This window comes from Lycium barbarum, chromosome 11 (genome assembly GCF_019175385.1).
Source record: "Lycium barbarum isolate Lr01 chromosome 11, ASM1917538v2, whole genome shotgun sequence".
Classification (NCBI taxonomy): Eukaryota; Viridiplantae; Streptophyta; class Magnoliopsida; order Solanales; family Solanaceae; genus Lycium; species Lycium barbarum.
Genome location: NC_083347.1, coordinates 10,532,532 through 10,549,163, shown reverse-complemented (window position 1 = coordinate 10,549,163; position 16,632 = coordinate 10,532,532). Strand labels below are relative to the sequence as shown.

The 16,632-nt window shown below is 34.5% G+C and overlaps 1 protein-coding gene across 1 annotated transcript; it reads right to left on the bottom strand.

Moving 5' to 3' along the window:
- Positions 1-11,261: 11,261 nt before the first annotated feature.
- On the bottom strand, positions 11,262-12,859 carry LOC132618177 (xyloglucan endotransglucosylase protein 1-like). Its single transcript, XM_060333235.1, has 3 exons — positions 12,503-12,859; positions 12,194-12,387; positions 11,262-11,810 (listed from the first exon to the last, which is right to left on the bottom strand). Exons 1-3 carry the CDS (start codon positions 12,773-12,775, stop codon positions 11,408-11,410), a joined length of 870 nt encoding a protein of 289 aa, XP_060189218.1. The 5' UTR covers positions 12,776-12,859; the 3' UTR covers positions 11,262-11,407.
- Positions 12,860-16,632: the final 3,773 nt, after the last annotated feature.

The following is a 16,632-nucleotide window of genomic DNA, read 5'->3' as shown; positions in this document are numbered from 1 at the left end:
TACGGACAAGTCACGGTGGAGAAGAAAAAAAGGCAAAAAAATAAAGAAAAAGTCAACAAAGGTTATTTTTATTTTAAAAAAATAAAAAATGATGTGGCATATTTTCATAAAAATAAAAATGACGTGGCATATATTTATCTGATGTGGATGTTGACATCAACACGATTGAGAGACACACATCGTTAGAGGGGTTTAAAATATATGTTTTGAACAGATTTAGGGGTCTAGATGAAACTTTGTAGAGTACGAACACTGAAATAATAAATCAGGACAAGTAGAAGGGCCTCCCACACTATTCTACCTTTATATTACTTCCTTCCATCATACAGGGCTGTCAATTATAAAAACTCTATATTCTTCAAAGCCAATTAATCAACATCTCCAGAATCAAGTTAAAAAAAAAAATTTAGCCTTCATAAAGTTGAAAGTGTCATTCTTTTAGGTATCAAGTCACTTATATCTTTCTGTTCTTCTCATTTTGGAGAATTTATGGCAAAGGGTCTTCTAAAAAAAAAATAGAACAGCTAGAAGCAACCAAAAAGACGTGGATATTTAGTCACTCATCTGCATATTAAGGTATGTTGTGGACGATTATAATAGTATATCTTCGAGCCGTTGAAGATCGCCTTCCATGTAATTAAGGTGTCAAAATTATTGGATAACACCACTATTCTGCCTATCACGAAGTTTAGGTAATGTTGAGGATGGTCCCGGTCGAAGTCAAGGTCGAAGATGGGCGATGGCTGTTACATGCAAGGGGTGACCAGCTCATAACTACATATACCGGAGGATGATCAGTTGAAAACCTTTCACCGAAAAAATTATAACCATATATATAAAGGTCAATTGTTATTTTTATACATACATATATATGTTACTGTAGTTCTTAAAATCATTGAATATTCTGAACAAAATTCCTGACTTTATTACTGGCTTGCGTGTGGGAATCGTTGAGCGAGGATTATTGGGTAACGCCAATATCCTGTCTATGATGAGACCCAAATGATGTTCCAGGAATCAGAGTACGTAGTTCAAGTTGGAGTCATAATCAAACATAACGATTGCTTGATGAGCTTATTTTAATTAAGAAATAATGGTAAGTCCTTGTTATTAATTACTAGTATAATTTTTTGCATGATTGTGAACACTTTATCCTAACAAAAACTTCTACCGCTGACTAGCTTTGGACATTATACATTTTCCTAGTCATCGTGCTTTCTCGTTTGTGTGTAATCTCACCAACATCGTCCTTTAGTCGTGGTTACTCTTTCAAATCTTAAAAAAATGGCTAACCGACAAGTTTTGAGTTATTTTGTCCTCACGAAAACTGAAAGAAAGGAAGAATTTTCTTTATTAGTTTGTGATGAGTTATTTTTTATTAGGTTTGTAGGATTTGGTTCGAGCACATGAAAAATGGCTGATATATGGGCAGAAATGGTAAATTTGCCCCCCTCCCCCTCCTTGCGCACAAGATAGTGATACAGTTTCAGAATTCTTGACATTTTGCACCCTTAACGTATGCCCTTTTTTGCGATTTGCACCCTATTATTTTTTTTTTAATGACTTGCACCCTAATCTCTTTATTTCTTTGCAAAATGATAAAATAACTCTCTTTTTCATTTTTTCTTGAGGGCAAAATAGGAAAGATATAATTAATATGTCCAAAACATTTGAGAGTTGAATATTCTCGGCCAAGGTTCATATTTGACTGGAATAATATGGAGCCGATTCCTCTCCAGTGAGCTGAATTATATGATAGTTCATACTTTTGATCTTGAACAGCTTGTGTCACGTAAAATTCTCTATTCATATGTTCACAGTGATCTGAATTCTAGTTGTCACTATATATTGACATCAAGCTCTATTTTGTGTTTGTAGTTTTTTAGGAATGTTCTTTACCTATAATAACTATTCATTAGTCTGTATATCTTCGTACATGACTTTGAAGAACTCAAAAGGGGGTTAGATTGAGAATTAAAGAGGCCCCTGCCATTTAAAAGCGGACTATACATTGATAATTTTTAGAGGTCGATGTTTCCACTTTGGTTGGGGGACTGGAGCATATATTTTTCGTTATTCATGATTCAGCAATAAAGTTTACAAATAGAATGAGAGTTGTTGAACAATAATTTTGTTTTTTTCAAAGCAGTGCTACCAATAGTTAGAAACCTGCAAATAGCTTCTTGATCGTAATACATGATGGTCACTGCAGCATTTAAAGTAGAATTACAGCAGAGTTGCTGTTATATGGAGTTTAGCTTGGCATCCTAAGAGACATAAAATATTATTTGGAGAAAGAATATAATGTTACGCAAAAAAGATGACATAAAAGCTTCTGAGATCTGCCATGGCTGAACCCTCCTTTCTTTTCTCTTCCCCTACACTTCTTTTTTCTTATTACAGCATAATGCCATTTTGGTGGATGAAAAAATATTGAATTTCAAATAAGGATCACGTTTTGATTAATTTTAGTTGACCAGTTTTAATCGACGCCAGAACATACTACAATTTTTTTTTGAATCTTTAGAATTTAAATGAAAAATAAATTTAGGGACATATTAATTATATCTTTCCTATTTTGCCCTCAAGAAAAAATGAAAAAGAGAGTGATTTTTATCATTTTGCAAAGAAATAAATGAATTAGGATGCAAGTCATTAAAAAAATAGAATAGAGTGCAAATTGCAAAAAAGAACATACGTTAAGGGTAGGGGTGGGCATGGTATGGTATATACTGATTACCATACCGAAATCAAAATTTTTTATACCGTGGTTTTGGTAGTATGGTATATGGTATGGTATTTGGTATGCATTTTTTAAAAGTTCGATATTCGGTATGGTATTCGATATTTATAAATAATATACCGAAATACCGAATACCATACCGAAGTGTATAGTCACATATACAAGTCATATATATTAGTATTTTAATACTAACAAATATATAAATAAGTATTAGTACAAAATTAATTGTTTAAACGTTGGAATTTTGATTAATCTATGTTAATTGAAATGCCCTTTTGTGTAATTGATTTACGAAGGGGATTAATTGTACTTCTCTTGAATATATTTACATGTGTAAGGTGTTGGTACAATATAATTGAGACGTTTCTTGAATAGTCGAAGTCGTAATTATCTATTATATAAGTATATGTAGGTTGAAGTCAAACAAACTATGGTTACCGATTTACCGTACCGAAAAATACCGAAACCGAACTTAAAGATATCGGACCATACCGAATTAATTTGGTATGGTAATGATATAGTATTTTTAAAAATCAAAAATTACTGTATCGAACTTTCCAATACCGTAGCATGCCCACCCCTGGTTAAGGGTGTTTGAAGTTTAAGTACCTATTTGGACATATATTGTTATTTAACCTGTGACCACTATTTAAAATTTTTGTACGTCTACTCATTTCGGAACAATTTCAAATATGTGGTGTTTGAAGTTTAGGCAAAATGGCTGAACTTCAGTCATCTGAGCAAAAAATTTCAGGCGAAAATGATTGAATTCAACCACATATGATTGAAGTTCAGGAAAAAAAGACTGAACTTCAGTCATATAAAACACCAGGCACCACATGTTTGATGTTTTAAAGTGAGCAGACTTGCAACTTTTTACACACTGCGAATATGCATGGCTTATATGATGATCTCAAAATCGGGTATTTGTGCATTTTATTGGCACACAAGATATACATGAAGTCAAATTCAAGTCATGTTTGAAGGAAAATATTTTTTGAATTAAAAGCAATTAAATATTCTTTAACTTTTTTCCTAACAGTTAAACCCATTAATACAACAAATGTTAAAGCTATTACATGTTCTGGCTAATCGAAACACTATTGTTATTTCCTTACGTATATACAAGTTCTGATTTTCTTTAGATACACAAGAAATTTTGTCTTTTTCTACTCCCATCAGCTGGATTTTCTACTTTAAATTAATCCTTTATTTTTTTTTGTTTCTGTTATATACTAAAAGAGTTTAATCCTAGGAATAAACCTTTATCAATGACATATCCTTAAATAGGGACGGCTAAACGAAATCGGTAGCCTAAAGCGAAACCTCTATAAGAGGCCTTCAAAATATCTTATAAAATATTACATATTTTTATTCTAAATCCTTTTTTTTTTTTTTTGTGAAGATGGTATAGTTCATCTTGTATATCTTGATTATTCACCCAATTACATGCTAGCTTCACTATTAGAGATATTTAGTAACTATATTCACTAAAATTTTAAAACATTTGTGTAAGAAACATATATAGACGGTGATAACGTCCAAATACACTCCTCAAAGAGAAAGTGTACACGGTCGTATGCAATATATTTACCCAACTATGAGTCGGGGTCGATCCCACAGGGAACAATATGCTAGGCGATTAAGAAAGTAAGGAACTTTCACCAACTACGCTAAAGCCAAACGATAGGTAATATTTTGGTTTTTGAGAAAATTATGACTAATGCGGAAATGTAAACTAACCTAGAAAGCAAGTAAAATGATCAATGGCCACAAGTTTGGATAATAGGAAATTACACTCAAGTAACGATCCAACGTATTTTATGATTTTACAACTAAGAGCGGGTTTGTGTCAATAGATAATGATTTCTCAAATCTCATTGAAAGTCTTCCAACCAAATCAATGAATTTCACTCTAAGCTTTTCCAAGCCTTAGAGTGTGATATTAGGCACAATCAATTTAATCTCAAGTAACTATCCTCTTCCGAGCTCAAGTTATTAGATGAGTTTAATGACCCAAATTCTTGTTAATTAATCTTTCCCAACCTAGATTTCCTTTTCCAAGCTCAATCTAAGTAAATGGGTGAGTCCTAGGGTTAGCTAATCCCTTTGGAAACATTCAAGAACGAGATTAATTAAATCAACAAAGACCCACTTCAATAGCAATAAGAACCATTCAATACATAAGCACAACAAGAGTTTCAAACCAAACTTTAATCAAGAATACTTACATAAACGAGATTCAAGTTATGGAATAGAAAGCTACACACTTAGATATACAATACAAAGCAAGGAATTGAAGAAATGAATTAAAGGCTTAAGAAATACTCAACCAAATCTTCAAATCTTCAACCCCAAAGTGTGGTGTAAATACTAGTCTCCAAACTTGATGAAAAACTGCCAAAGATGAACTGAAAATTTGCCCTAGTTTTCTATTTATATGAACTGGAATGGAAGAAATCGGCGAATCCCAGGTTCTGGTCGAAAACGCTCATAATTCCTTCAGTGCGATCGCGCCACGAGACAGCGCGATCGCGTTCATGACGTCAGCGTCCCCTGTCCCTCAATCGCGATCGCGGTTTGAGTCGACGCGATCGCGTGTCATTTAAATAGCGCGTGGGCGCGGTCGCGTGAAGTCTCGGCGCGGTCGCGTGGAATTAATTTCGTGCTATGGCGCGATCGCGTGAGTACACGGCGCGATCGCGCAGAGTAATTTTCCGCGAAATTTTCCAGAACTTCCAGTTATCCCTAGTTTTGCAACTTTTTTGCTTGTTTTCCACACTTAGGCTCTAGGGACCTCATATAACCTGAAACATGACAAAAACCACGTAAAATAACACAGACTTGCTCAAAAACAAGTAAAACTTATAGTTAAAAAGCATCGATTATGGTGTAAATTCACGCCACATCAACACCCCCAACTTAAAGTATTTGCTTGTCCTCAAGCAAGCCATACAAAACCACGACTCAATCTAATACCTAGATATCATAAAATAACAATGTCTATATTGGTTTTGACTCTGAACTACCGGCATGCATTTTTTTCTTCCAAGGACCACCCCAATTTCTGTTTTAAAGCAACATAAACAACTCAAGAACACTACAACTAACCATGAAGCTTCAATAAATGACATCATATTATCGAACATATTATTGTGCACACAAACGCTACTTTAGGCGGTCACTCTATTTTGTTCAATTTTCATCCTTATGCCCTCACATAGACCAAAAAAATGTCCCAACACACATATATACGACAAGAATGGGACGAAGACGAGAGAGAAGAGAAAAACACTCACACTCACAAAGAAAATTCATATTTACACATGCAAATACCATAGGCTTGCCCTTATTTTCTATGTTCTCATCCTAGGATTGTTCGGTTGTGATCTCATTAGGACTTGTTTCGGCTTGTAATGTAGGTTTAGGGACGGGTCGGATACTTTTTGGATATTAGTGACTCACCCTCCTTGAACACTACAACATCTTGTCACCTTAGTTCGCCTCTTTTCTTTCCACCCCTTTATTTTCTTTCAGTTTTCAACCTCGATGTGGTTTTACTTCTAACCAACCTAGAATTCTTTTTGCGTTACAGTTTTCTGATTTTTTTTTTTTTTTTTTTTTTTTTTTTTTTTTTTTGTATATACGCAACTACCACATCGAATCTTCACTAGCAAACTCCACCACCCCCAACTTATGTTTTGAACATGTACTTCACATTTACGTCACCTCCAACTTAGACATTTTGCCTCATCTAATTAATAGCATCAAGGAGGGAACGGGTGTGAAGATGGATTAATTTCACAAAGGGTAAGGTTTCATAATTAGCTAGCCAAGAAAAAGGTCAAAAAGGCTCAAAAAGGGAAACTAGGGGTATTTTCAGCTTTTGGAGAGGCTTATTTAGGCACAGTGACTTATTTACACAAAGAAAGCCTAAGATCATTTCACAACCAAACTCACTTTCGCATTTCAAACAAGACCAACCGGGCAAGTTCTAGATTATACATGCATAAACAGAATCAAACTAACACTTCACACACACATCAGCATAAGGACAATAATTTCCACACTTGTGACCTCCTAAGTAGTAATTCATCACACACAACACCCCAATAATCACAATGTCATATAAAGAATCAATCATGTCAGACAATAACTGTTCTAAGTATGCATTTTTCAAATTTTTTTTTTTCGAGGGGTCCAACAATTTGCACAAACACAATACATGCCATTAGTTATCAAGTCGTACCAAATAAAACAAAATTATTCTATTCAACCTAAGTAACATCCTAAACATGCCAGTTTCAACAAAATAAACTCCCCTCGGGAAAAGAATTCTGGCAAAGAAAAACCGAGGAGGTTCCTACCCCTAACCAAAAAACTTGCAGTGTCCTCACTGCAGTACATCAACACACAAAAAAAACTTTTTTTTTTTTTTTTTTTTTTTTTTTTTTTTATACCTGCTAGCACTGCGTGCTATGATCATCTCTGCTCACTCTCTGAACTGGAGCTGCTGGGCTCTGGCAGGACAAAATCGTCCTCATTTTCCTCCTCGTCGTGCTGCGCTCCGCATACACTCCTCAGAATGCTCATCATTATTCCTCAATCGCGATCGCGCGAGGAACAGCCGCGATCGCGGCAATTTTGTTCATTTACTCAGCGCGATCGCGCCAGTACAAGCCGCGATCGCGCTGAATCGTTACAGATTCAGCTAAGCATTTTCACAAACAGGTTATGGGCATCAATTTTGTGCCTTCAATTCAACGATTTCAAGCTTGTGTTTTGCCCAATTTTTTTTTTTTATATCAGCAACCAACACTCAACTCACATCACTCAACAACAAACAACAATTTATATCACAAGAATTTCAACAATTTCATCACCTTTTCAAGCTTAAATAAATGGAGGAAAAAATTTTAACTCACAATTTCTAACATGGAAAGATGATAAAAACAACCCTAGGAACAAGATAATGGAGGAATCACATACCTTGTGGTTGCAAGTTGATGAAATTTACCGGAATTTTGAAGTTGAGTTTGAGAGAAAAGTAAGATTTTTGGAGGAAAAGTGAAGGAAATGGGTTTTGAGCCGTTTTGCCTTCTTTTATCTGTTTAGTTACCTGGAATCGCGATGAATCGCGATCGCGTGGCCCTACGTCGCGATCGCGATGTGTAAGGTTCTTCTTTTTTTTTGTTGTTTTTTTTTTTTTTTTTTTACCGCGATCGCGTGACTTTGTGGCGCGATCGCCTAGAGTAAAATTCGGCAAACAACCAGCAGTTCAGAAAATAAGCAGAAACCAGCAACTACTGATTTGTGGCTATTCTGAAAACTCAACCTATTCAAAACAACTCCAAAAATTGTGAAATTTTGCAGATTAGTCACAAATCATAAACTAAACAATTTTAAAAAATCAAATTTCAAAAATGATAAAAAAAAAAAAAAAAAAAAATTTAAAAAAATACACTCCTCAAAGAGAAAGTGTACACGGTCGTATGCAATATATTTACCCAACTATGAGTCGGGGTCGATCCCACAGGGAACAATATGCTAGGCGATTAAGAAAGTAAGGAACTTTCACCAACTACGCTAAAGCCAAACGATAGGTAATATTTTGGTTTTTGAGAAAATTATGACTAATGCGGAAATGTAAACTAACCTAGAAAGCAAGTAAAATGATCAATGGCCACAAGTTTGGATAATAGGAAATTACACTCAAGTAACGATCCAACGTATTTTATGATTTTACAACTAAGAGCGGGTTTGTGTCAATAGATAATGATTTCTCAAATCTCATTGAAAGTCTTCCAACCAAATCAATGAATTTCACTCTAAGCTTTTCCAAGCCTTAGAGTGTGATATTAGGCACAATCAATTTAATCTCAAGTAACTATCCTCTTCCGAGCTCAAGTTATTAGATGAGTTTAATGACCCAAATTCTTGTTAATTAATCTTTCCCAACCTAGATTTCCTTTTCCAAGCTCAATCTAAGTAAATGGGTGAGTCCTAGGGTTAGCTAATCCCTTTGGAAACATTCAAGAACGAGATTAATTAAATCAACAAAGACCCACTTCAATAGCAATAAGAACCATTCAATACATAAGCACAACAAGAGTTTCAAACCAAACTTTAATCAAGAATACTTACATAAACGAGATTCAAGTTATGGAATAGAAAGCTACACACTTAGATATACAATACAAAGCAAGGAATTGAAGAAATGAATTAAAGGCTTAAGAAATACTCAACCAAATCTTCAAATCTTCAACCCCAAAGTGTGGTGTAAATACTAGTCTCCAAACTTGATGAAAAACTGCCAAAGATGAACTGAAAATTTGCCCTAGTTTTCTATTTATATGAACTGGAATGGAAGAAATCGGCGAATCCCAGGTTCTGGTCGAAAACGCTCATAATTCCTTCAGTGCGATCGCGCCACGAGACAGCGCGATCGCGTTCATGACGTCAGCGTCCCCTGTCCCTCAATCGCGATCGCGGTTTGAGTCGACGCGATCGCGTGTCATTTAAATAGCGCGTGGGCGCGGTCGCGTGAAGTCTCGGCGCGGTCGCGTGGAATTAATTTCGTGCTATGGCGCGATCGCGTGAGTACACGGCGCGATCGCGCAGAGTAATTTTCCGCGAAATTTTCCAGAACTTCCAGTTATCCCTAGTTTTGCAACTTTTTTGCTTGTTTTCCACACTTAGGCTCTAGGGACCTCATATAACCTGAAACATGACAAAAACCACATAAAATAACACAGACTTGCTCAAAAACAAGTAAAACTTATAGTTAAAAAGCATCGATTATGGTGTAAATTCACGCCACATCAGACGGTTACGATAATATTTTTCTAACTTCTCATAATCTAATAATCTCAATTTCGTAACACTATGTAGATGTCAAAATAATTTCATACAATTAGAACAATTCAAGTCTATTTTGAAGTAAAAAAAAAAAAAGGTTTAATCCAGTATTTATAAGAAACAATCAACTCTACAAGAGACTTCATTTTTTTTTAAAATTATCAAAAGTAGTCATCTTTTTTTTAAATTATCAAAGTAGTCGTCAATTTGTTCACTTTTATATATTGCATAACGTTTATTACTCTCTAATTCATGTGAATGTGTTTGATTGGACACGAAGTATAAGAAAAAAGAAAGATTTTTGAAACTTTTGGTTTAAAATACGCCAAAGAAATTTTGTGGCTATAAATCATCTCATAAAGGATAAAATGAGATGTCATTCTTTTTTGGACTAACTAAAAAAGAAAGAATGTCACATAAATGGGACGGAAAGAGTGTAAAATTAGAATTATTTATTTCAATAACCTCTATCACATTTCAAGAAAAGAAGTATAAAATCTATAGTCTCTTTTATTCATAATTTTATAATATATAGATAATGTATATAAAATTAAAAAAAAATTGGGGCCTTCATTTTGTGGGGGGGCCTAAAGCAACTGCTTTAGTTGCTTCCCCCTCCAGCCGGCCCTGTCCTTAAACAATATCCTTGACATGCCTTAAGCTTTTAAGAATTTTCGTGTATTTCCTAAAATTTTCCAACAATGATAAACCCCACAAGTAGACTTTTTTTCCCTTTTTGTTGTAATATTCCTTATCCTTTCGAATTATTGTGTATTTCCATGAATTATTGTGTTCAAAGAGTATATACTTTATAAACTGATCGAGAGATGTGTAATCTACACGTAGTTATGGTGAAGGCTGATCTATAAACTGTTCGTCCCACTAATTTGGTCTAGAGACAAAGACGAAGGCCTCATAAATGAATTGGATTCATACTAATGTAACACCAAACATGCCTATTTCACTTTGCTAATTTCAAGTAGGGTCCTTCGCGAAAAAAAAAAAGAGAAATAGAAAAGGGAATTTTAAGGGTGTCAAATTTGGCTCGAAAGGTGATGGCTCGCCCAACCCGTCCAAAATTTTATGGGTTGGGCTTAAGACAATTTCATATTGGGCTGATTTTAGCTCAATCCAACATAACTCATTTTAAAGTGATCTCCAACTTAGCTCAATTCTAGCCCGTTTAAGATTTACTTAAATTTGGGTTTATTGCTTGAGATTTTTTTTTTTATGTACACTTTTCTTGTATCATGTATCTTATAAGTTTGTGGTATGTTTAATATGAAGGGAAATATTTTTCACGAAAAATGTTTTTCTCGAAAATATTTACCACGGAAAATGTTTTCCTCAAAAATATTTTTCTCGAAAAATGTATTTCTGGAAAATATTTCCCCGAAAATGTTTTTCTAGAAAATGGACCCTTCAAAAAAACTGGGTCAAATTGGGCGGGTCATGACCCAGCCCATTTCAGCCTAACTCATTTCAACCCAAGTAACTTTTGGGCCAATGTTAGCCCAACCCATTTATTATCTCAGCCCATTTTAATTGGGCCAATTTCAGCCCAACCCGCCCATTTGACACCCCTAGGGAATTTATTCAAGTCCATGTGTATGCTCCAAAACATATACTCCATCCAGTATATTAGTTGATGCATAAAAAATAAAAATAAAAGAATTTTGCTCTTATAAATAAAGAATTCGGTACATATATATTCATTATTATTCACAAATATGACAAATATGAGAAGAATCAATATAATCTTGATAAATAACAAAGATAGTGCCACAATTTCCTTTTTCCAACAACTTAGAACCTTGAACGCTTGCATTCTTGAGAATATCCTTGAGGAAACCTCTTAGAATCAGCACAATAATTGTAAACCATGTGTCTACTCTGCACCCATCGTAGTCTATTCCTGCCCTTAGCATCAAGTTCATGTGTTTGCCATGGCCTAGCATCGTTTGCTGAATTACTGGACTTACATGAATTGGAACCAGATAACACTGCACATCCATCAATTTTGAAGTTTCTGTAATAAGCAGTGAAAGGTGCATGTGTCCAATCAGTCTTCACTCTGCCTCCTTGTGTTGCCCACTCATCTGCATTCCATAAGCTGCAGTACACTTTCATGGGTTGGGCCTTGGGGAATGGAATTCCAAGGCTTTCATGGTTATTGAATACTCGGATTGGGCTGTTATCCACCAAGAAACTGAAGATAGAAATCCAACAAACATCATCAGTACAAAAGAAGAATGACACAACATGATTAATACGAAAAAATTACTCCATTAGTTTCAATTTATATGACGTGATTTGACGCTGAAAACTTTAAAAAAGAGGAGATTTTTGAAATTTCCGGTCTTAAATGTGTTTGTAATATTCGTGTATCAATAAGACTTATGAAACTTCTGATATAACTATACTAACTTGTTATTAAAGATAAAATGAGACGTTTAATTTAATAGTTTCAAAATTTAGAAAATTTAAAAAGATGTCATTCTTGATGTGACGGCCTAATAAAAAGATAGTGTTATAATGGAGCTAGGGAGTACTGATTTAGAATTTTTTCTAGTGAGATAATAGATAACTTACATGATTTTCTGAGCATTCCATACAATGGAGTATGTGTGAAATGCAGCAGTTGGGTCAAACCACAAATGGAATTGTTGTTCTTTGTTGCCTTTGCCTTGTGAATAAACATTGGTATGAACTGTGTAAGGTTGGCCAGAAACATTGCCTAAGAACTCGAAATCGATCTCATCGTGCCCTTCTCCTTGTGATGATAGCTGGACAAATTAACAAACACAAATTTTAATTAGATAAGTTCCTACAAATTAAAGTCAAAAGATTTTGGAACTAAAAGGGTGCAAAAAAGGAGAACAAGAGGAAAGTTGGACTTACAAAGAAAGTGGTGACAGTGCCAGCAGAGTTTCCAGGGACAAGCTTGAGTTGCATGTCAAATCTTCCAAAGAGATATTCATGCTTGGATTGAAAACCCGACCCCGAAAATTTGTCAAGTGACAGAGAGAGACCTCTGCCTCCTTCTGTTATTTTACCACGTCCTTCGCCCCAAGTGATATCTGCAAGGTTATAAAAATTGGCTGAAGCAGCTGCCCATAGACTTGCCATAATTATTGGAAAAATTAACATTTTGAAAGAGAACAGAGGCGACATTGTTTACGCTCAAAAGATGACTTCTCAAAGTATTTTTTAGAAGAAGGGAGAATGTTTGATTGGTGATGTGATGAAATTGTTCAAGAATGCTATGTATTTATATTAAGCCAATGTGGCTATGTTCATGAATTGAGGAGGAAGGATCATTTAGTGAGCTGGAAATTAAAACTTTGTCTATTCGAAACATTAGTGGAGTATAATAGTTATTGGAAGGGCTCCACTTATGGTATACGCGTTTGATATTTTTATATTTAGATATTGTTGAATGAGCAAAAGATTGGATTCCTTGCTAACACTTTTGCCATGCTTCAATTATGATAAACCTTGGAGTACAGCTATTAAACAGAATGGATGTTCACAACTATACCAAGTATATATTAGGCCATGTGATTGCCCTTATTTTGTCATCAAGCTACTTGCACCTCATTCTATTTTGTTGGGTACGTAACGGGCGGATCTACGTGTAAGTGAGGGTGTTCACCCGAACACCCTTAGCAAAAAATTATAATGTATATATAGGGTAAATTTTCTGTATTTATGTGCATATTTTAACTTTTGAACACCCTCAGTAAAAAATTACAGTGTATATTTTTTTTTTTCCCGAACACCGTGAATGAAAATTCTGGATCTGCCACGCTAATATCCTGCCTATGACGAGGTCCAGGTGATGGGCCGGCATGAGCCAGCATGACCCAAGTTGGAGTCATGATCAAATATGGTATTTGTTTGATGGACTTGATTAAGAAATAAATTGAAAAAATTAGACCCCATAATTATTTAAGCATCTTTATTATCATAGCTTTAAGTATTTTTACTAATTTACCCAAACAACCAATAGTTTACATAATACAACAGAATAGGTAAAAATGTGGGTTCTGTAATTTTGGGCTTAAAGGAGAAAAGGACAAAAATTGTCCCTTAACTAAGATAGTAGGTTCAAAATAGTCTCTTAACTATGCACTTAACGGTTTTAGTCCTTTAAGTTTGTTACAAGTTAACAAAAACGGTCCCTTAACTATGAGAGTAGGTTCAAAATAGTCCCTTAACTATGCACTTAACGGTTTTGGTCCTTTAAGTTTGCCATAAGTTGACAGTTTTAGTCTCGACAAAATATTCATCGAACTCTGTTTGTTAGATTTGACGAGAACTATGAAAAAAAGGGAAAAATTAGTGAGAACTCTAGATCGGTCAAATAACTCGGGACAAAACCGACGGACGTTAGTCGGTTATAGGATGGACTTCTGCGCATTTTTCCTCAAAAATAACCGATGGACTTCCGTTGGTTTTCGTAAAAAACAATAAAAAATAAAAAATAAAATAGTGTCCCTCGATTTTATCCATCGGTTTCCGTGCATCATTTTTTTCGCTTGTTTTTGGTAGTGACAACTTTTTTAGTTTCTGCTATTTCAGAATTTATTTCTAAAGTCTAGTGTATTTTATTTAGTCGATGGATTCCCTCAGTTTTAATCGATAGAATCCGTCGGTCTTTGTGTTTCGAGACATCATTTTCTGACATTATCAAACCGTTAAGTGCATACTTAAGGGACTATTTTTAACCAACCCTCATAGTTAAGGGACCATTTTGTCAACTTATGGCAAATTTAAAGGACCAAAACCGTTAAGTGCATAGTTAAGGGACTATTTTGAACCTACTCTCATAGTTAAGGGACCATTTTTGTTAACTTGTAACAAACTTAAAGGACTAAAACCGTTAAGTGCACAGTTAAGGGACTATTTTGAACCTACTATCATAATTAAGGGACCATTTTTATCCTTTTCTCGGGCTTAAAGAAGGAAAATTGTGATTGCCCCTACACCCATATTTCCTCATTCAATATCAAGTAATTTCTCTCTCATAAACCAATTTGAAACCCGACAATCTCTCGTTTAAAACCGGACAAAACCGGAACGAAAGTGAGGATTTGGAACTCTGGCGAACAAATCTGGAACGCGGATGGAGGCAGTGGGCAGCAGGCAAGAGAACAACGGAGGCTAGGGTTTGTGAAAAGAGAAGATAGGAAGAAAGAGAAAAAGGAAGATTTTCAAAATCCCTAATTTTGTGGGATTTGTTGGAGGTTATACATATTTTGTAAAGGAATTATTGCTATATTTTGAAATGAAGTAATATTGTTGGTTATGATAACATGAATTTATTCTAGTATATTTATGTCAATGCCTCAAATAATTTTATGTCCTTGTTATTAGTAATAGCTTTAAAGCAGTCGATCGTAACAAAAACTTCTACCCGCTGACTAGCTTTGGACATATCCCGATTATATGACTCTATGAGAGTGTTTGATGTGGCATAAAATATAAGAAAGACGGGAAGGTTTTTGAAATTTTGGACCTAAAATGAGTCATATATATTTGTGTCTCGGTCATTAAGGTAAAATGAATATTTTAAAGTTAAATTGTTTCTTCTATTAAAGATAGAAAGGTATCGTTATTTTTAGAACTGGCTAAAAAAGAAACAGTCTCGTATAAATTGAGACGATGAAGTATATAATGGTTATCGTGCACTGCTTGCTCGGCTGTATCCCAGTTTCACCAGGCACCGTCCTTTAGTCGTGGTTACTCTCTTTAAAATCTTAACGAGTGGCTAACCAGACACTTCATTCTTCACCAAAACGAAAAAAAAAAAAAAAAAAACCGTCATGACAAAACCCCACAAGGAAACTTTCATTTTTCTCCATTTTTTTCTTCTTTTGCTGCATGCAATTATGTTCGTGATCCCTTCGAATAAACTATTCCTCCTTTATATTTCCAGCTAATAGTCCATTGCCTTTGGCCCTGTCTCGGATCCTTCCTTTATTTCTCTTTACATAGTTAACTCATGATGAACTCACTAACATCTCAAACTCTCAATACACATTATCTATCATATATGCGGTATATTTCAGAAAAATGTTTACATACTTGTATAATTTTACAGCAAAGTTATGTAATTTTATTTTGTCACTTAAAATTCACAATACTATCACCTTGGTTACCAAATAATCATAATAGCTGGAAAATGTAGCCATTTGTTTTTAAATTTTATGTTTTTTCACTTTTTAAAACAACCATTGAATTTTTTTTGGAGATTCACCTAATAAACTCTTGGGCCTTGGCTAAATTATCCTTTTTCCCGTCAGCGGGGTAGATTTTATATTATAGTTTTTTTTTTGTTCACCATAAGCAAAAAAATGACAATAACCTCCAAATTCTTCTATTTCCAAGAGCACTAGATGATATAAGTAAGAGATAGAGAGAAATTTAGATATTACTAAAAAGAAAATCAGAAAGAAATATGTAGATTACGCTCTATTTTTATGAGGTCTTTAAAACTAAATTGATTCCATTACCTAGTGTCCTAGTCCATTGGCAGGTCTAAGCACTAAAATGATATGATGTCATACTCATTTCAATTTAAGTTTTGAGGTCTCAAATTCAAATACCTCAAAGGAGGACGTTTTACGTGAATTATTGTGTAGGTTTGGATTTCTTGAAGTTCAAAGAGTATAAATCATACTAGTACTATACTATATAAAGTTATAAACTGATCAAAAGAAGAATGTGTAATCTATATGGAGTTATATCTGGTGAACAGTGATCCCCATTGTTTGCGTCAATAAGTCAAACTTCATCCATAATATTTCATGAAGGCCAACAAATTTAAAAAGAAACAGGAAAAAAAACACCAAAATGCTTAAATGGATTCACATGTAATTTTCTTGAAGGGAAAATTAATGAGAGTTGTGGAAGAATGATAAGTCAATTATTTGTTTATGTAATCATAATGTTTGGTTAATTATTTTGGGCACATGACTTGAATTAAGGAAGTTTCCTCCATCTTGGAGACAATGAACCTAGTGAAC